Below are 23,114 nucleotides of genomic sequence, written 5' to 3'. Positions count from 1 at the left end.
TGTAACCACAACCCACATGAAGCAAACCTATGAGGGTTGAACCGCACCCTACACTGCCCTATGATCTCAGTCCCTGCACACACCTCGGAAAGCCAGGCAAACTTGTGGAGGCAGGCATGAGCACTGACTACACAGAAAATGTGCTGCCCCTGCTATCTCACTTAAACATGGTAGATGATATCACTATCCTGTCTCTCCTCTCATGACAGCAGAGCTGTTAGTGGCATTACCAGCATCACCAGCAAAGCACTGTTTGAACAATTTTTGTCCTATGTGCCAGTTAAATGAAAGAGGAATATGGTATCCTGATCCACCAGTGACGAAGACACACATGTTTGAACTACCATCAGGTGAAGATATTGATACGATCTGCACAGTGTAGAGACTGTGGGCAGAACAAGAAGCCACTGCATATGTTAACTATGTAGGACAAACTCTCTGGCATCAAGTGGTCTATAAAGTCCAGCATAATGTACACCAGAATAAATCACTCAAGTATATGAAGCTGTTTGGAACATGCTACACAAGCCCAGTGAATTTGGATTTTGTATTGTATTTTTTGAGTGGCTTGCATTCTCTTGCTGACAGACTTTTCTGTGTTTACAGAATAATTGCGTTGAAACTTCTCATGTAAAGTCACCAACTACATCTCCAGACAGATAAGAACTCTGAATATAACCCTTACATCTGGCAGCCAATACACTGGTGTTCAGTAGTTGTAAACTTGTACCCAAGCACAGCTTTGATGGAATCTCATTCAATGGGTGTAGCAGTCAGTGGTTACAAAAGTTTGTGCATATCACTGAGTGCACTGGCAGCCCAATGACACATTTAACCCACAGTATGTGGAAAGTCTAGTTCAGGAAAGAGGTGGTTCAGTGATGTTTTGGGGGTGTTTCTCGTACCATAATTTGAGTGCACTTATTTAGGTTACTGTTAACATGAGCCAGGACATTTATTTAAACTTTCTTGGTGACTGAGCATTACCTTTTCTTCTACATCTTCATTATTAGTATGCTGTAGATACTCCTGTCTTCCAGGATAACAACAACTGTGTTCAAAGGACTGCATACGTATTTTTCTGGTTTGACAAACACTCAGGCACCCTATTCCACCTCGACTGGACCACTAAAACACCCAATCCCACACTGAAAATTTGAGAGACTATTTGGAACAGTGGGTAAAATATACCAATCAACATCCTGCAAATTGGTAGCTCTACAGGTTCTAATCATTGAATAAGTTGAGCTGTATATAAAGGAAGACAGGAAGTCTTTATAAAGTATTAAATGTTATTAGCTTAATGTTTCCTAGTGGTGCCTAGTTTTTCTCTAGTTTGCATATTAATGAAGGTTATCACAAGAGGCACATAAAGGTGAAAGAAGCAGAAATTCATGATCATACATTTTGCTTGATTGTGGGGAAAACTACCCCACAAGTGACATTTTATGATGCCAACTTCCATGAGCAATACTGAGGTACAGTAATAAGGATTAATCCTCCATATACACATGATGTAGAAAGAAATTAGGAGAATGCACAAAATAAAGTGAAAAAACAAAAATTTATTTTAGGTGGGAAGCTACATAAAATATCAGCCCACAGTAAAAAACGGATCAGAGACAGCAGACGAAGGTAGAGTGCACTGAATGATAAGTATATATAGCCACAAGTAAAACAGCTGAACATAAAAGATATTCATTCATTTATTTATTTATTTAAATGTCTAGTTCCATAGGACCAAATTGAGGACCAAATCTCCAAGATCATGGAATGTGTCACTCCAGGAAATTACAACATAAAAGTAATAACAGATAAAGTAAAATGTTTATGAACCCAAAAAAGTCAAGCCTTAAGTTTAAGTAAACCCAGTGAACAATATAACAAGAATCAGCTTAATTTTTCAAGGAACTCCTCAACAGAATAGCAGGAGTGATCCATGAGGAAACTCTTCAGTTTCGATTTGAAAGTGCATGGATTATTGCTAATATTGTTTAATTCTTGTGATAGTTTATTGAAAATGGATGCAGCAGTATACTGCACATCTTTCTGCACAAGAGTTAAGGAAATTCAACCAAAATGCAGACTGGATTTGTGCCAAGTATTAACTGAGGGAAAGCGGCTAACTCTTGGGAATAAGCTGATGCTGTTAACAAGAAATGACAGTAAAGAATATATACATTGAGAGAGCAATGTCAAAGTACCCAGACTAGTGGACAGGGGTCAACAAGAGGTTAATGAACGTACACCTTTGCCCGAACTGCCCATTTCTGAGTCAGAAATATCCATTTAGAATGGGTAGAGTTACCCCAACATATAATACCATAGACATAAGTGAATTAAAATAAGCAAAGTAGACTTATTTTTGTTTAAAACAGTCACTCACTTCAGATACCATTCGAATAGTGAAAATGGCAGCATTAAGTCTCTGAACAAGATCCTGAACGTGGGCTTTGCATGGCAGTTTACTATCTGTCTGAACACCTAGAAATGTGAACTGTTCAGTTTCACTAACCATATGCCCATTGTGTGAAATTAAAAAAAAAATTTTTTTTTTTAATAGTGTGTTAGAAACTGTAAAAACTGAGTCTTACTGTGATTTAGGGTTCGTTTATTTTCTACAAACCATGAACTTATGCCATGAACTGCACTATTTGAAACAGAGCCAACATCCTTTACTACAGAGCTAGTGTCATCAGCAAACAGATATATTTTAGAGTACCCATAATACTAGATGGCATATCATTTATATAAATCAGGAACAGTAGTGGACAAAGAACCCTCTCTAGCTAGAGCAGAAATGCTCTGAAGTCAGAGTTAGGGGACCTATAAACAACAACAATTAGAATTTTAGTTTCACTAATGGGGCACTCCCCATTTGAACATACCCCACTCAGCCCCCATATCACAGCCACTCTCAACACTGTGAATAATAACCTTTTGCTGTCAGTTGTTAAAGTAAAAGGTGAACCAATTGTGAGCTACTCCCCATATTCCGTAATGCTCAAACTTCTGGAGCAATATTTCGTGATCAACATAATCAAATGCCTTAGTTACATAAAAAAAGATGCCTAGCACAGAAACTTTTTGTTTAATCCATACAATACCTCATAGAGAAAATAGAATATAGCATTTTCAGTTGTTAAATGACTCTACATTTGATAGCAAATTACGTCATATAAAATGATCAATTATCCTTATATACACAGCCTTTTCAATAACTTTAGCAAACACCGATGGCATAGAAATAGGTCGAAAATTGTCTACATCATCTCTATCTCCCTTTTTATAAAGCAGTTTTACTACCGGGTTCTTTAATCTTCAGGAAACTGACCATTCTTAAAGGAAAAATTACAAATATGGCTAAGTGCAGGGCCAACTTGTGCAGCACAGTACTTTAATATTCTATTAGGCACTCCATTATATCCATGACAGTCCTTGGTTTTCAGTGATCTAATTACTGACTCAATCTTCCCTTTGTCAGTATCACAGAGGAGTATTTCAGACATCAATTTTGGAAAGGCATTTTCCAAGATAGTTATACGATTCCCTGTAGAAACTAAGTTTTTATTTAATTCACAAGCATTGCCCAGAAAATGATTGTTAAATACCGTACATATATCCGACTTATCAGTAACAGAAACATTTTTACTACAATCTGACTTTATATCATCGACCTTGTGCTGCTGCCAGACACACAACTGACCATATGGTTTTAATTTTATCCCGTGAATTAGCAATTCTAACCACATACTCTTTGCCTTCCTAATAACATTTTTAAGCACCTTACAGTACTGTTTGTAATGGGCTACTGTAGCTTGATTGTGACTACTTCTAACATTTTGATATAATTCCTGCTTTGTTCTACATGATATCCTTATCCCACTAGTCAGCCAGCCAGGCTGCCTTTTACTCCCAGTGCCCCATTTAGAATGTTCTAATGGAAAGCAACTCTCAAAACGCATGAGAAATGTGTTAAGGAAAGCATTATATTTGTCTTCTATGTTATTGGCACTATAAACATCCTGCCAATCTTGTTCCTTAACAAGGTTTCAAAAACTCTCAACTGCTATTGGATTAGCTTTCCTACAAAGTTTGTCATTATGTGTGACATTTATTTGAGTACAAAAGCCTTTTAGTGTTAAAATTTGTGCATCATGATCTGAAAGGCCATTCACCTTTTTAATAACAGAATGTCCACCCAGTAATGAGGAATGAGTAAAAATATTGTCTACAGCTGTGCTATTTTCACCTGCACCATAGCTGGAGAAAACACAGTCTGCATCAGATCATATGAGCTTAGGAGATCTACCAGCATCCTTTTTCTTGCACAATCATATACAAAATTAATACTGAAGTCACCACAGATAACTAATTTCTGGTAATTCCTATAAAGTGGACAAAGAACCCTCTCTAGCTAGAGCAGAAATGCTCTGAAGTCAGAGTTAGGGGACCTATAAACAACAACAATAATTAGGACTTTAGTTTCACTAACTTCAACTGCCCCAGCATAACATTCAAATATCTGTTCATTGCAGTGCCATGATATGTCTATGGGCTCAAATGGAATACCGTACATAGCCACTCCCCCACCCCACAAGAAACTCTTGAAAAACAGCCAGCTAATCTGTATTCTGGTAAAGGAAGACTCTGAATTGTCAAATTATTTAAGTGGTGCTCCAATATCACAATAATTTCAGAGTTAACATATACAAGCAGTTCACTAACTTTATCTCTAATACCTCTTATAAGTTGATGAAATATGCTAATTCCTTCTCTACTTGGATACCTGACCACCCCTGAAGGTGATTCCTTAGTTAGAAGGACTTCTTTAAGCAGGCATACCTATCAGCTGACTTCAATCTAAAAAACGTGCAGCTCTAACACTAACTACTACAGGAATTTTTCCATGGGTTAACATACTATCACCCACTACACTGTCACCTATAAGATTTGCCAGCCTCCCCTTTCCGATACCTACTGAGGTGCAGGCCATGACTTGTGAAACCCGATCTACTGGTAGATTTAACTGGCACCACTGCAATGTGACCCATGCCCTCTGCCATCAGTGCCTTCTCCAGCCACATGTTAACACACCTAACAGCCACATTAAGATGAGGCCTATCATGATGCTGAAATAGCTGCACAAAATGCACATTAGTGTCACCAGTCTGAGCAGCTATTCTGTTCAAATATGATGAGTTAAGGTAATGATATCATACCAACACATATGTGTTATTGCATTAAGCTCAAATTTTTCTTCTTTCAGAAACATTTTTTTATTTATTCTTTGAAACAAATTTAGATAGTTGACAAGTGTTGACAAAAGCAGCTGCAGCCATACCTTCCCATTCATTTGCTAGACTGGGTAGTCTCACAGGTCTCATACATATACCACAGATTTGTGAGCTTAAATGTAGTCTTAAGACCCTTACTGAAAGTAAATAATTTGTATTGTAATGTCTTTTATGTGCCTTTTTCTGTAAACTAATGTGAAAAATTTTTATAAGTTATGTGGCTACAGTGCTATGATAGAGGGATGGAGGAACCATTAAATGCTGGTTGATGTTAATTCAGATGTATGTTCCTGAGGTCTGTCCTAAAGAAAACAAACCTATCAATATTGGCAATAGAGCAAAAACCTAAGAAACATTTTAATCACTTCATCTTCCAGTTAAGTGACAAGTAACTCCAACACGAAAAGAAATGGGCTGTGGGTTACCACCTGACCACATAATTGCAATGCTAATTGTAAGTTTGACTTTATCCATAATTAAATGTGATGTCATGGCTGTATTCAATTTGCAAATTGAAATGTATGTTCGACACCTCACAATGCAAAAACATTAATTTTCACACATTTCATAATCATTTTGATGAATGCGCTACATTTGGTCAGTAAAATTTTGGACCGTCAAATAGGGTGATTTCGGACGGTTTTGTCATTATTTTGATTGTAACTTTCGTATATATTGTTAGATTAAATTGATTGTTATGGAAGTGGTAGGGTATAAGTGTAACAAATAAAATATCCCAGAACCAGAAAGTGTATGTGTAGGTATATTTACCTGAGGCAGTTAAATAAAGTGTCCGAAGTCACCCCATGGATTGGGATGATTTCGGACACATGTGTTTTTTAAATCTCTGTCCGAAGTTACTGCATATAGAGGGCGAATTCAGACAGTTACTGCATTTTTTTAAATTCTACATGCTTTTTATTTGATTTTGGTGACATTTTACACATTTTTAAGGCAGCCTTTTGTTACGAATACGTGATATGGAATGATATAATGAATTTTATATATTACAGATAAGTTTTTATTTTGCAAGCATTTAAATAAAGGGTCCCTTTGTTCACTTCTGCACGAGCTCATTTAATATTTTTGCTTAAGCGAACAGAAAGATCTTCTGAGTGTTGTTTGAGGAATAAATGCACCCATTCTTCTCCTGGCTAATTATTACGAAATTTCTTCTCTTTTCAGCTAGATTTATCAAGGCAGCCTTTAACTAAATATCTAATATCCAATTTAGTGAAGAGAAATCCCCAATATGCAGCCCTCAAGATACCTTGCTTCAACATCATTTCTTCTTCTTCTTCTTCTTCTTCTTCTTTATTTAGCACTGGCTGTCCTCCCATTTTTTTCGGATGTGCTTCCTGCACTTTATTTTGTAGGGTTGATTTAGGTATACAATACAAATCACATGCTTTTCTGTATGACGATTTACCACTCTGAATATCACGAACAGCTTTATCTAAAAGTTCCAGGTCATAATTATACCATACTGTAGCACCTCTGCTGCTCTTATACATTCTTGGCATTGTCCGAAATCACCCCACACAGTACACAGTATTACAAAAACCGTCATCATTTTATAACCTTGCACATGAAATTCGACAAACTTGTACAGAAATTGTCTCAATGCTGTTAGCAACTGAGCACGTCGACAATTACGGATACAATAACTTCCCGTTTGGCGCAACAATAGAAAGTTTCCACTTTACGATAATGCATGGATCTTTAACACTGAGACTGTTCGTCATTTATTCACCTAGGGAAACAATTGACGCAAAATAAAAGTTGTGGAAAGTGATAAATGCAATCTTGTGCTTAAAATAACTGGTGCATGGATGTAAAAATAAGTAACTCTTTGTTTCTATGCAGTAACAAAGAGCAAATAAGACATACTGTCCGGATTAGCCCCAGTGTCCAAAATCACCCCATTTGACGGTACTACAAGCACTCTGTAGACAATACTCTGTTGTTAGTAGATGGCAGGGAATGATATATTATGGAGATTGTTAACAAATTTAATACACTCTAAGACAAAAGAAGTGACACACCATGAAGGAACTATCAAAATGTGACAGAAATTGGTAAATGTAACATACATGCGCAGACAAACAAATGATTACAATTTCAGAAAAATTGGATGTTTTATTCGAGAGAAAGAACTTCATAAATTGAGCAAGTCAACAATGCACTGGTCCACTTTTGGCCTTTATGCAAGCAGCTCTTTAGCTTGGCAAGCATTTATAGAGTTGTCGGATGTCCTTCTGAGGGATATCCTGCCAAATTCTGTCCAATTGGCATGCTAGATCATCAAAATCCTGAGTTGACTGGAGGGCCCTGCCCATAATGCTCCAAACATTCTCAATTAGGGAGAGATCTGGTGACCTTTCTAGACAAAATAGGGTTTTCCAAGGATGAAGACAAGCAGCAGAAACTCTCGCCATGTACACAAGAGCATCATCTTGCTGAAATGTAAGCCAAGCATGGCTTGCCACGAAGGGCAACAAAATGGAGCAAAGAATGTCATTGACATACCACTGTGCTGTAAGGATGCTACAGATGGCAGTAAAAGGGGTCCTGCTACGAAATAAAATGGTACCCCAGACCATATTCCTGCTTGTCGGACCATATGGTGAGTGACAGTCGGGTTGGTAGCCTACTACTGTACAGGGTGTCTCCAGACATGTCTTCGCTCGTCATTGGGGCTCAATTCGAAGTGGGACTCATCACTGAACACAATTTTACTCCAGTCAATGAGATTCCAGGCTCTAACAACCAGCGATGACATGTCTGGTGATGCCCCGGACAGCAGCGAGATACCAACCAGACACTCACCTGCCAAACGGCCTGACAACCTGTAGTGATGGTCAGTGGTGCTGTTTCATTTCATAGCAGGACCCCTTTGGTTGCCATCTGTGGCACTCTTACAGCACGACGGTACATAAACGATATTCTATGCCCCATTTTGTTGCTCTTCATGACAAGCCATCCTGGGCATACATTTCAGCAACATAACACCCACCTGCACACAGCAAGAGTTTCTACTGCTTGTTTTCATGCTTGTCAAACCCTACCTATACCAGTAACATCACTGCATTTCTCCCCAATTGAGAATGTTTGAACCATTATGGGCTAGGCCTTTCAAGTGCAAGGCCATCCAACCAGCTAGGATTTTGAACTCTAATGCATCAGTTGGACTGAATTTGGCACAAGATCCTTCAGGAGGACATCCAACAACTCTGTCAATCAACACCAAACTGAATAACTCCTTTGTAGACTAGCTCAATTTGTGATGCTCTTTCTCCTGAATAAATCATTCAATTTTTCTGAAACTATAATCAGTTGTTTGTCTGTACATGTATGTCACATCTAACGATTTCCATTCCACTTGTATAGTCCTTCATAGTCAGTCTCTCTCTCTCTCTCTCTCTCTCTCTCTCTCTCTCTCTCTCTCTCTCTCTCTATCTATCTATCTATCTATCTATCTATCTCTCGCCTTAGTGTGTATTTTGCATGATAAAACTGAATTTACCACTGAATATGAAAATAATGGTGAACTGTAATTCCTTGATCTGAATACTGAGAATCAAGAAAGTAGGCACATATAGAGCGTACAGAAGTCAACAACAATGGATATTTTGATACACAATAAATCTTTTCATCCAATGGCAAACAATCTGCCCTTTGTTATTGTCTAGTAGACAGAGAACTCAGAATTTTTATGGGTAAAGAATATGGGCCTGAATATTACTACAGTTATCCAAAGGAAGTGGACACCAAGAAAACATGGCGAATTAATTAATATGTAAGATGCAAAGCACAAAACAGGAATGCCAAACTCAATGTTAAGAGAATTCTAATTCCATATTTTAGTAACTTGTTACAGAAGGCAGATAACATTTTAAGCAGTTTAAGATTCAAGTTGTATTTGATATGAACAATGTGTTATCATATAAACTCTTAAAACAGAAAACTGATCAGATTAACAAAGCAGGTGACTGCAAAATTCAGTGCAACACTTGTCATGTAAATTAAAATGGTCAAATGGACAGGTCCTTCAAAACAGAATAAAGTTCACACAAGAATGCATTTCAGCTCAATAATTTGCAAAAGGTACCTGTGTCCTTCTACATTTCTGTAACTGGCCACGCTTTGTTGCGAACTGAAGAGGTTTTCACAATCTTGCACGTGTGAAATAATTTTAGGAAACTGGATCTGCTAAAACAACTGGAAATTACAGTGCAAAGTGCAAAAAATAAAAATATATTAAATGAACATCCCCCTCCCCCAACTTCAGCCTAAAGCAGACTATGGGAAACATCCAGTATGCCATTTAGTCTTTTTTTCTCCTCTCAGAATCTCTTCATTCTTTTGCTCAGGTTCCTCCTGCTCTCCTCTGTCTAGATGGTCTTGGTCTTTGTACTTCGTTTTTAATGGAACCCCTTGAAGCTTTCAACCTTCATTTGAAACACATCTTTATCCCAGAGTTCTTTCTGATTGAGCCCAAATTTCTCCATTTTCTGTCTTCTTTCCTCAATTCATTTTAAAGTTGCTTTCAGTTTGATGATGCAATTGATTTTATTTGTCAATCTACATTCACTCATTCTGAAGAGGTAGCCATAAAACATCAGCTTTGCATACAGTGTCTGTGATTGCCTCCACTTGTTTATACAGATCAATTTCTCATCTTCTTCCATGTATCATCATTTCTTTTTTCTTTTTTTTCTGTCTGAGGATCTTCCAAACATTCTATCATCATCCTCTGGTGCTTCCATTTCACCTTTCTTATTCAATATCAGGCATTCTACGGGTCTATTCTGTAATAACCTGTATGATAGTGTATCTTTCTGGCTCATCCTTTGCTTCTTTATCAAGCCCATTCAGTTTGATTCATTCACCAAGATACCTGACTGTATCTGTTTTCTTGATTTTTCCGAACCTTGCATTCAGATGGATTTCTCCATCGTGTTTGTACTCCTTGTATTCCATTTTTTCATAAAATATCATGAGTCCTGTTCTTTCTGCTATCTCATGTAGTTTTGTCAGCATTATTAGAGCTTGTTCTCTACTGTTAGCTAACAATGCCAAAATCATTGAGTGCTTACCCACTCCATCTTCAAAACCTGTTTCTTTGGAGCAAAGCAAATCCCTTCCACTCCTCCTTTCATGGATTCCTTCATGTTATTATCTTTCCCAGGACAAAGTTTAAGCACAATGGAAATAACAGTTTTGCCAATTTTGTGGAACTATTACAAATACCAGTTATATTAGTGATAAGGGTGCCTTTGAGGCATGAAGTGTATGTGACATAATTAAGAATCTCAGTAATTTCCATACACTGTGTTTGATATCTTTGATACTTAGTGGAAGTGTCCGAATCCTTGATTATGTGCACAAGATGTTCAAGGTCATGTCACATATCTGTTTAAATCAGGATGTGCATTTCCTGGAGGAAAAGAGACTGTGTACACAAATGACTATCTCTGTGACACTAACAAGATTCACAATCCGCATATGCCAATTTATTTTCTCTGAACTACAGTTACTGACTGGTTGCATTTTAAGATGAGGACAAGGTTACAAGACAAGTGATCACAAAATTTTTATACCCTTTGTTTTAATTTTTATCTTCATATAATGACAACACGGCTATCGGGATTTTGCATATATGAACATTTTGACGATGCTTTCCATGGAATGCAGATTCTAGTGTTAAGGCATTTCTGGTGGTGGTGGTGGTGGTGGTGGTGGTGGTGGTGGTGGTGGTGGTGGTGATGATGATGATGATGGCATGTAGTGCTTTTGCATTGTGCATGGTTAAACCTGCATTTCGGGTAACAAAATAGTGTCAGAAACCAAAATGCTATGAATATACACTTAATATTTTCTTTCAAACAATCACAGAAAATATTTCATATTGTGTGGTATCAGCCACCACTGGCCACAGAGCACCACTGTCCACTGATACTTACCTGCCCCCAGTGAACCCCCAAGTCCATCTCTCATAGCATCCAGACTATGCCTTGCTGACCTTTTCCAGCAGCCATATTCTCAAAAAATTCCCTCCCAACAGCCCACAAAACCCATTACCCAAAGAAACCCAAAACACTGTTGTCAATCTGTCTACGAAAAACCTGAAACCTACAGAAGTTTCAGTCCTAACCAAAGCCCTCACCATCTGCCCTACACCCAGTTACAACCATGCTGGACTTATCAAAGACCTACTCTCATTCTCCTGAACTCTACAGACAAAACACTTTTTTCCACTAATCCCTCCAACCAAAGCCATCCAAAATCCAACACTGAACACTGGTTGCCCAGTTCATACTTTCATCCTACCATTACCATCCCCTAGTGCCATCTAACTACCACCTGGTCACCTTCCACCTTATTCCTTGTATAACTAACTAACTAACTAACTAACTACACCCTCACACATAATTACTTTTCCTTTGAGTGGAATATTTACAAACAAATCCATGGTCTGCCATGGGCACCTACATGGCATCCCCTTTGTGCCAAACTGTTTGCAGGCCATCTATAGGAAACCTTCCTAACCACCCAAAATTCCAAACCCCTTACTGATTCAGGTTCACTAACAATACCTTCGTGACCTGCACCCAGTGCAAGAAACTCTATCGGTCTGTGCACAACAGCACACAGTACCAATATGTTCCAAAAAGGGGTGCATAGAAATGTGATACCAAATGGCTTAAATTTTAACTGTACATTCTTTAGACATTCATCTAGAAATGCCATTTACGCATTTTCTATCGGTATTAATTATCGAAGCATATCATAAAAACCACAATTTTTGGGTACCAAAAGTATCAATTGTGGGGATGGCCACTTCTATCATTTTCATTCACAGAAAATCGCCAAAATTTTTACCATATGCTCTTAAGATTATTTTCTCAGAGACCCTTTAAACCTTTTTTTATATCACCATCCATTACTCAGATCCATAGCTTCAAATTTATCATGCAAGTAATATTCAGTCTGAGGGGTAAATTTAGTTTTAACTGACATTGTGAACAATGGCAAGGGTTCTGGGGTCATCGCTGAGGTTCTGAGGTCATCAAACCATGTTTTTAGTTGCCATTTTTTCACCACTAAAACTTTATGGCTTGCTGTGTCTGTATAATGAGTACTTCATGCCTATATAGGCAGAAGACCTTCTTCCAAAATAGACAATGTGCCGTGTCGTGCCGCCCCCCCACTCTCTCTCTCTCTCTCTCTCTCTCTCTCTCTCTCTCTCTCTCTGTGTCTCTGGGCCAGACCCGGCAGCCAGAGACAGTGGTCATGTATGTGAGCTGTGTTTGTGTGTGTGTGTGTGTGTGTGTGTGTGTGTGTGTGTTGTCTATTTCAGAAGAAAGCGTTCTGGCTGAAACTTTATATGTTTAGTAGTGTTTTTGTTGTGCTTGCCTCTGACTCAACATCTCCGCTATGTGGTGAGTAGAAATCTATCCTTTTCATAATATTTATATAAAATTTTGTCACATAAAACTCTTTGTACTTGCGAATCAAACACCACATTTTTTTGGTATACTGTAAGTGTACCCTAAAATGTTGTGCATTTATATGTAAAATAGTATAAAGAAAAGTTTCAGTATAAAGTGAACTTGTGTTGAATGAAAGTCCTGCACTCACTTTAAACTGTATGATGCACATAGTTTATGGTGTTGTCACTTTACACGGTACCTTTGTCGTAACACTTTAAAACCTTTTGTTTTTATTTCTCAGACAGCAGTTTCAACATTTCATTGAATGTAACTTAGGACTCAATATTTTGTATTTGAATGAAACAAATGGTAATTCCCATTTGTGCAAAAAGAACCATCCTGCATTCTGTGTTCACCTTCTAATACGCATATCTATTTACTTTTTTTATATGTGTCAAAGTACATGAATGTGTACTGACTTCATTTTATATCATCAGTACATCTTGCTGTAGTGGGGAAAAGGAGGGAACCAGTGGAAAAATGCTCCTGCCTGACCACAAAAAAGGCAAGTATGTTCCTCTTTAAAAGACACTGACAGAAAAGTGAGGAACCAGCTGCCTCAATCCTCATTCCACCTTCCTCACCAAAAATTTTAACATGCGTACATATTTGCACTTTTTTAATGCTTCAGATAGTAGCAGACAGGCAGTGACAGCGGAAGAGAGACGAGATGGTGTAGTTGGGAGAAAATGGCAGTGAAAAAGAAAGAGAGATGGATGAAGACGATAGAAGTGGAAGGCAAAGAGAAAGAGGAGATAGTGATGGTGAGAGACAATGGCACTGAAAGAGAATACTCACTCACTGAAATTTCCTTGTCTAGGGGTCACAACCCCACGCACACCCTCGCCAAGGACACGGGTGGAGAGGAGACAATGGTGGTTGAAGAGAAGCACAGCAGACTGTAAGAAAGGAAGAAAGAGACAGTGACAATGGGAGAGAAAAAGAACAGGACAAAGGCAATGTTAGTGGGGCAGAGACACAGTGAAAGTGGCAGAGGACACAGTGGTAAGGGAGAGCCCAAGAAAGGAATGGTGACACTGACAGTGGGAGACCGACAGGAGAAAGTGTCAGTGGGAGAAAAAGAGACAGTGGAAAAAGAAAGAAATATTGACAGTGACATTGGAGGGAGATGCTGAGTATGAAGGCTTTATTACAAAGACAGATTTGGTAAATGATTTACAATTTTCTGTGTGGAAAGAACTTGAATACCTCTGCACGCCAAAAAATTGGTGAGGATGGCAGAAAGGGGGTTGAGGCAGCTGGTTACCCACTTTTCTGTCAGACTTTTTTTAAGAGGCAGTATTCACCTTTTTGTGGTCTGACAGCAGCATTTTTTGCTGGTCTTTATTTCTCCGCAGTCTCAGCACCTTCTTACCCCTCTGCTTCACCTGGTCCTCCTCAGCCCCGTGTGACATCTACCTCGATAATGACCTCTGCCTTTCTGATGGCTCCATACAAACAAACCTCCATCCATATCAAACCCATCAGCAGTAACTGGATTTTGGCACCTGCCATTCCTTCCACAAGACAAAGTCACTCTCATATAGTCTGGCCACCTGTGGAAGGTGCAGCTGCAGTGATGAGAAACCCTATGCTCAGTATTCTAAAAGTCTTACTAAGATCTTCACAGACATGCACTACCCTCACCAGCCCAAACCTAGACTGCAGGCAGATGGGGTTGGGTTGAGTTGAGTTGATTTGGGGGGAGGAGACCAAACTGCGAAGTCATTGATCTCATCAGATAGGGAAGGATGGGGAAGAAAGTCGGCCATGCCCTTTCAAAGGAATCATCCCGGCACTTGCCTGAGGCAATTTAGGGAAATCACAGAAACCCCAATCAGGATGGCCAGACATGGGATTGAACTGCCGTCATCCTGAATGCGAGTCCAGTGTGCTAACCATTTTGCCACCTTGCTCAGTACAGGCAGATGCTGGATTGTCTTACCCATAATATTGGATGTTGGCAGGTATCTTATTGCCATTTGAAGAGATAGCACCCTGTGCTGAAGTTTTGTATTCCACTAGTGAAATGACATACTGTTCGGTAAAAGTAACCCATAATCTATGCCCAGTTGCGTGTCATATTTTGTACCTTTATCACTGTTTCATACGTCACAATATTCTCATGGCACCTGGCTATATGTGATGTCATGCCCTGTTCAGTCCTGTCTTTCGTCTCTTCCTTAAAAGAACAATTTGTTCATGTTCCACATTTACATTTATCCCAACTTACTGCACCTGCATAATTCGTGGAAATTACTGTCACCTTATGTCACTTAGTCAGATTCAGCTCTTAAGTAGCACTCTGTGTGCACCACTCATGAAATTGCTTCACAGTCTTAATGCTGGCAGGCTTCTCAGATGGAAATAACAACATTATGCGTCTTAACAAAACATCCATATTACTCAAATTCTTTTATGTTCCGATCAGTGCACAAGAAATTTCATCATTAGTTCAAATGATATCGTATTTATTACAAATGAATTCTAATATGGAGCAACTGTGGATAAATGAGATCACTGTGAAATAAAAATTTAAAACTTGAAGACGCACAATGTATCCATACCATCAATCAGAATTTTGTATGTTCCAATTTGTCCTGATTTCCTTAATTTTCTTTCTTTCTTGTCCAGCTTTTAAGTAGTAAGCTCTGTGTCTGAAGAAGGGTATTTCATTTTATAACTGTGTATACTAGAAGGTATCAGATAGATTATATAATGGTAAGACAGAGATTTAGGAACCAGGTTTTAAATTGTAAGACATTTCCAGGGGCAGATGTGGACTCTGACCACAATCTATTGGTTATTAACCGTAGATTAAAACTGAAGAAACTGCAAAAAGGCGGGAATTTAAGGAGATGGGACCTGGATAAACTGACTAAACCAGAGGTTGTACAGAGTTTCAGGAAAAGCATAGGGGAACAACTGACAGGAATGGGGAAAGAAATACAATAGAAGAAGAATGGGTAGCTTTGAGGGATGAAGTAGTGAAGGCAGCAGAGGATCAAGTAGGTAAAAAGACGAGGGCTAGCAGAAATCCTTTGGTAACAGAAGAAATATTGAGTTTAATTGATGAAAGGAGAAAATATAAAAAATTCAGTAAATGAAGCAGGCAAAAAGGAATACAAACATCTAAAAAATGAGATTGACAGGAAGTGCAAAATGGCTAAGCAGGGATGGCTAGAGGACAAATGTAAGGATGTAGAGGCTTGGCTCACTAGGGGTAAGATAGATACTGCCTACAGGAAAATTAAAGAGACCTTTGGAGAGAAGAGAACCACTTGTATGAATATCAAGAGCTCAGATGGCAACCCAGCCCTAAGCAAGGAAGGAAAAGCAGAATGGTGGAAGGAGTATATAGAGGGTCTATACAGGGGCGATGTACTTGAGGACAATATTATGGAAATGGAAGAGGATGTAGATGAAGATGAAATGGGAGATATGATACTGCTTGAAGAGTTTGACAGAACACTGAAAGACCTGAGTCGAAACAAGGCCCCGGGAGTAGACAACATTCCATTAGAACTGCTGATAGCCTTGGGAGAGCCAGCCCTGACAAAACTCTACCGTCTGGTGAGCAAGATGTATGAGACAGGAGAAATACCCACAGACTTCAAGAAGAATATAATAATTCCAATCCCAAAGAAAGCAGGTGTTGACAGATGTGAAAATTACCGAACTATCAGTTTAATAAGTCACAGCTGCAAAATATTAATGCAAATTCTTTACAGACAAATGGAAAAACTATTAGAAGCCGACCTCGGGGAAGATCAGTTTGGATTCTGTAGAAATATTGGAACACGTGAGAGAATACTGACCCTACGACTTATCTTAGAAGAAATATTAAGGAAAGGCAAACCTACATTTCTAGCATTTGCAGACTTAGAGAAATCTTTTGAGGATGTTGACTGGAATACTCTCTCTCAAATTCTGAAGGTGGCAGGAGTAAAATACAGGCAGCGAAATGCTATTAACAATTTGTACAGAAACCAGATGTCAGTTATAAGAGTCAAGGGACATGAAAGGGAAGCAGTGGTTGGGAAGGGAGTGAGACAGGGTTGTAGCCTCTCCCCGATGTTATTCAATCTGTAATTGAGCAGGCAGTAAAGCAAACAAAAGAAAAATTCAGAGTAGGTATGAAAATCCATGGAGAAGAAGTAAAAACTTGAAGGTTCACCAATGACATTGTAATTCTGTCAGAGACAGCAAAGGACTTGGAAGAGCAGTTGAACGGATTGGAAGAGCAGTTGAACGGATTGGAAGAGCAGTTGAACAGATTGGACATTGTCTTGAAAGGAGAATATAAGATGAACATCAACAAAAGCAAAACGAGGATAATGGAATGTAGTCGAATTAAGTCGGGTGATGCTGAGGGAATTAGATTAGGAAATGAGACAATTAAAGTAGTAAAGGAGTTTTGCTATTTGGGGAGCAAAACAACTGATGATGGTCGAAGTAGAGAGGATATAAATTGTAGACTGGCAATGGCAAGGAAAGTGTTTCTGAAGAAGAGAAATTTGTTAACATCGAGTATAGATTTAAGTGTCAGGAAGTCATTTTTGAAAGTATTTGTATGGAAGTGAAACATGGATGATAAATAGTTTGGACAAGAAGAGAATAGAAGCTTTCGAAATGTGGTGCTACAGAAGAATGCTGAAGATTAGATGGGTAGATCACATAACTAATGAGGGGGTACTGAATAGAACTGGGGAAAAGAGGAGTTTGTGGCACTACTTGACTAGAAGAAGGGATCAGTTGATAGGACATGTTCTGAGGCATCAAGGGATCACCAATTTAGTATTGGAGGGCAGTGTGGAGGGTAAAAATCGTAGTAGAGAGAGACCAAGAGATGAATACACTAAGCAGATTCAGAAGGATGTAGGTTGCAGTAGGTATTGGGTGATGATAAAGCTCACACAGGATAGAGTAGCATGGAGAGCTGCATCAAACCAGTCTCAGGACTGATAACCACCACAACAATAACAATACAATTGTGTTTCACGAATGTCTGCGAACAGCATCTCCTGACAGCACAGTTTCTCAATTTCTGTCATGTTATTCTATGTTTGGAGGTTAAATGACACTGTTCTAGCAATCCCGACATTACAGGTACAATCAGTACACATTCTGGCCAAAGTTAAGAGTAAAACATTGGCAACTTATATCACTGTAATCATTCTTTCTATCACTCTACGGTGTTATTGGAAGAAAAGCCCATAACTAAATAAAAAATATTTGCGCTAATGTTTATTTACATAAAAAGTTGTCAATATCCGATAGACTGCAAAATACTTGTCCCTTTGGGAACTATCACTTACCAAAATCTTTTTTCTTCCTTTTAAACCAATTACAGAATATTATATGGAATACACTAGACACAAAATCAAAACACCCACATAACATTTTATCTATGAGGTTCATTCAAATGAAACCGGGTCAGTGCATCTACCTTTGTCTTACACATAAGGTGGCACCACATAATTATGGGTATGGTGGCGCCATCTATTGGTAGAGAGACTGATGTGTGCACACCGTTTGATGTTGCATACCACCAGTGTGGTTTCACACCTAAGAGAAGGTGCTCACACATGTTATCGTCCACTACCAAACATGTGAGTAAGTAGGAACAACAAGGAGTCATTCAATTTTTGGTGGCGGAGGGAGTTGGAGGCCGTGAAATGTATCGACAGATGAAGGCTGTGTACAGTGAGTACAGTCCGATTCATTCAAGTGTTGTGGAATGGCGCCAATGATTCCTTGAGGGATGTGAGTCACTGGAAGATGATGCTCGTCCTGGACAGACTCATCATGTCATCACACTGAAAATGGTTGTGGAAGTGAATGCTTTAGTCTTGGACAACCGCAGAATCACCATGGACGAGATCCATTGGTTACAGCGTATTAGCGTGAGCACTGCCCACACCATAATGCATCAACACTTGAACTTTCGAAAAATCTGTGCGCAGTGGATTCCCCACCAACTGACTGCTGAACAGCACAATACTCAAATGGTGCTGTCTTTGAGTCATCTGCAACATTATCATGAGGAAAAATACGGCTTTCTGTCACATATTGTCACAGGTGATGAAACATGGTGTCACCATTTTGAACTGGAAAGCAGAGCAAGCAGTGGAAGCACACTACTTCACCACCTCCAAAGAAATCAAACGACATGCACACCAGTTCTGGTAAGGTCATGATGTCCTTTCTTGACCGTAAGGGACCACTGCCTGTCGAGTTCCTGGAACAGGGAACCACCATCAATGCCCAGTGTTATCAAGCCACTTTAAGGAACCTTACATGAGCCATCAAGCCAAAACACCGAGGCATGTTGTTCAATGTTGTTATCCTCCTGCATGATAATGCTCACCTACACACGGCCAATGCGGTGACGACAACACTGCAGCAGTTTCAGTGCGAAATGCTGGAACATCCACCATACAGGCCCGACCTTCCACCATGTGACTTTCATGTGTTTGGACCTCTAAAACAAGCTATTAGCAGCCGATTCACAACAGATGATTAAGTGTGTGACTGGGTCCAGGCCTGGATCCGACAGCAGCCTACTAACGTCTTCAAGGATGGAATCGACTGGCTAGTGTTGCAATGGGATAAATGGGCCATCAGTTTTGGCAACTATTTTTGAGTATGTGTACAGTATATAAATACATTTTTGAGTTAATAAAATCATGACTGTTACCTTACACTAGTGACTGGGTTTCATTTGAATGCAGCTCATAATGAAACTCAGTTGCTTCAACAAAACTCTCAAAATAGTGCACTGTATCGAAGGACAGTCCAAACGCATCAAAATAGTCAAACTTTTTGCACTGGAATGTTAACTTGAAGGAAGTTTTCCAGTACATTATCCTTAAGTTAAAAGGATGGAAATGCAGGAAACTTGAACCAAGACACTCGGAACAAGATCTGAACCTAGCACTCTTGTGGAATATTTCAAAATTTCTATGTAAAATCCTCTTAAGTAATGCTAATATTGGAGATAGAATATTTATACAACAAGGAACCATTGTTGTGAACTGCCGCTTTTTATGTCAATCTAGTTATCTACTTTGTAGTACTGGCATTGAAAGGATGTTGTATAGTTCCTTATTAGGGGTGCAAGGCTGAACATATAAGGAATTGTAAAAATTAACAACACAATATTTAAGTAATGAAATACCTTTCCATACAATACTGCACATTCCTCATGCAGGTTGCTGTTAAGCATTTTCCCCAACAAGAGCTGCGTGCGACAAAGGTTGGAAGTCTGAAGCAATGTCTGAAGTTTCAGTCTAATAGTTTTAATATTTTCTGGTGAAGTTCCATCTTTTTGGAGCTTTGCAATGTTTTCTAAATACAAAATAGCTAACTGAGTGTGAAACTTCTCAACCTGAAAAATAAACAGTATACTAGTTAAAGGGACAAAATATGACTGATCTTCCACTGCATCACAGCAAAGCCTCACTTTGACTATTTTGTGACTGCCATGAATCATCAGATACGTGGTGTTGTAGTTACCTGTAAATGCTTGTCTAGTACTATATGTTCGAGGTACTTTATTACTGCTTTTGGGTAACGGTAAAGATATTCTACCACCACATCAGGCTTCAGAGCTCCATCCTGGTGAGTATCTTGTGAACGCAGTGTGAAAGCGCCAACACCAATTTCTTCATCTTGGCTTAAGACATAGTCTACATACCTCCATATAAGATCAGTATCTTTAAGACTGTAAAAAAAAAAAAAAAACACTAGTTACTCTTTAAATATGATGTTCTTTTTTATGTGATTTTAATTCTGAATTTTATTAAATAAAAGCTATACTAAAAGTATGAAACAACATTAAAAACACCAGTATTAGCAAAAAGAGCATGCAGCTTTGAATGAAATCATAAAATATCAGTTAATATACACTCCTGGAAATGGAAAAAAGAACACATTGACACCGGTGTGTCAGACCCACCATACTTGCTCCGGACACTGCGAGAGGGCTGTACAAGCAATGATCACACGCACGGCACAGCGGACACACCAGGAACAGCGGTGTTGGCCGTCGAATGGCGCTAGCTGCGCAGCATTTGTGCACCGCCGCCGTCAGTGTCAGCCAGTTTGCCGTGGCATACGGAGCTCCATCGCAGTCTTTAACACTGGTAGCATGCCGCGACAGCGTGGACGTGAACCGTATGTGCAGTTGACGGACTTTGAGCGAGGGCGTATAGTGGGCATGCGGGAGGCCGGGTGGACGTACCGCCGAATTGCTCAACACGTGGGGCGTGAGGTCTCCACAGTACATCGATGTTGTCGCCAGTGGTCGGCGGAAGGTGCACGTGCCCGTCGACCTGGGACGGGACCGCAGCGACGCACGGATGCACGCCAAGACCGTAGGATCCTACGCAGTGCCGTAGGGGACCGCACCGCCACTTCCCAGCAAATTAGGGACACTGTTGCTCCTGGGGTATCGGCGAGGACCATTCGCAACCGTCTCCATGAAGCTGGGCTACGGTCCCGCACACCGTTAGGCCGTCTTCCGCTCACGCCCCAACATCGTGCAGCCTGCCTCCAGTGGTGTCGCGACAGGCGTGAATGGAGGGACGAATGGAGACGTGTCGTCTTCAGCGATGAGAGTCGCTTCTGCCTTGGTGCCAATGATGGTCGTATGCGTGTTTGGCGCAGTGCAGGTGAGCGCCACAATCAGGACTGCATACGACCGAGGCACACAGGGCCAACACCCGGCATCATGGTGTGGGGAGCAATCTCCTACACTGGCCGTACACCACTGGTGATCGTCGAGGGGACACTGAATAGTGCACGGTACATCCAAACCGTCATCGAACCCATCGTTCTACCATTCCTAGACCGGCAAGGGAACTTGCTTTTTCCAACAGGACAATGCACGTCCGCATGTATCCCGTGCCACCCAACGTGCTCTAGAAGGTGTAAGTCAACCACCCTGGCCAGCAAGATCTCCGGATCTGTCCCCCATTGAGCATGTTTGGGACTGGATGAAGCGTCGTCTCACGCGGTCTGCACGTCCAGCACGAATGCTGGTCCAACTGAGGCACCAGGTGGAAATGGCATGGCAAGCCATTCCACAGGACTACATCCAGCATCTCTACGATCGTCTCCATGGGAGAATAGCAGCCTGCATTGCTGCGAAAGGTGGATATACACTGTACTAGTGCCGACATTGTGCATGCTCTGTTGCCTGTGTATGTGCCTGTGGTTCTGTCAGTGTGATCATGTGATGTATCTGACCCCAGGAATGTGTCAATAAAGTTTCCCCTTCCTGGGACAATGAATTCACGGTGTTCTTATTTCAATTTCCAGGAGTGTATTTTTATTATAAATATGAGGGAACATAATGTTACGCAATACAGTAAATGTAACATGTGCCTGATGTAAGACTAAGGGTGCAAACAAACCAGTCCTTAACAGTCTTGTCATGCTGCAAATGAGGGACAATAAAATTCGCTGCAAAGTGTGCTGTCTTCTCCCTCTCCTACACTGCTAATGGATTCACTGGAATAACTTAATCAAGTTCAAGTGCTTGTGCCCTTGGAAAACAATGTGCCACCAGACAAAACATTATGGTTCCAATATTAACCTGTGTTATGAGATAAAGATGTAATTATTACGGAAGAATTCTGTGTTTTCATAATAGATTATTTACAGTGGACAATTGCTACAAACTAATAGAACTGATGCATTTCTGTTGTTGAATATTAAACACAAACAAGCCTATATAGACAGGTCTCAAACATACAACACCCAAAAGGTATCGTGTTCACAATTTTTTAATGTGTCAAAGAAAAAGAAAGATAGAAGTTTATCTTTCACGTGATGACAAGGCCATTAGAGACTGAGCACAAAATTGGATCAGATCAGGGCGGGGAAGGAAATTGGCTGTATCCTTTTCAAAGGAACCATCCTGGCCATCCCTTTTATCATTTTATATTAATGATGGAAAAGCTAAATCTGGATGGCCATACTGAGATTTGAAGCCCACTCCTCTGAAATCATCTTGGCCACAAAATCATTTTACTTGATCAATTTGTTTGAAAGACAGTGAGAGCCGGGAGAGGGGGGGCAGATGGGGGGGGGAGATGGGGTGGGGGGAGGGAGGACAGGGAGAGAGACAGAATTCCTCAAAAAATATCTAACAAAAAATTTTTCTTTGTTGGTATTGATTACATTGATTATTTCAATAAAACAACATGGAATCATTCCCAAAAAAACTATGAGAGATTTTTTACCAATTTCTTTAAACTGGAGTCCGCAGCTGCACAAGTGATATAATTTCTCCTTTATTTGGATGTAAATTTTC

The 23,114-nt window shown here is 39.8% G+C and overlaps 1 protein-coding gene across 2 annotated transcripts in view; it reads right to left on the bottom strand.

Moving 5' to 3' along the window:
* Window positions 1-23,114, bottom strand: part of LOC126248475 (transforming growth factor-beta receptor-associated protein 1-like) — a 145,941-nt gene that overhangs the window by 26,929 nt on the left and 95,898 nt on the right. For both annotated transcript variants that reach the window (XM_049949491.1, XM_049949490.1), the window contains 2 exons: window positions 20,312-20,519; window positions 19,974-20,183 (listed from right to left, as the gene is read on the bottom strand). In XM_049949491.1, coding sequence (XP_049805448.1) covers window positions 19,974-20,183; window positions 20,312-20,519 — 418 coding nt within the window. The remainder of the gene's footprint in view (window positions 1-19,973; window positions 20,184-20,311; window positions 20,520-23,114) is intronic.

This window comes from Schistocerca nitens, chromosome 3, assembly GCF_023898315.1.
Source record: "Schistocerca nitens isolate TAMUIC-IGC-003100 chromosome 3, iqSchNite1.1, whole genome shotgun sequence".
NCBI lineage: Eukaryota > Metazoa > Arthropoda > Insecta > Orthoptera > Acrididae > Schistocerca > Schistocerca nitens.
Note: the sequence above shows the minus strand (reverse complement) of the source record. Positions and strands in the feature narration are given on the sequence as shown.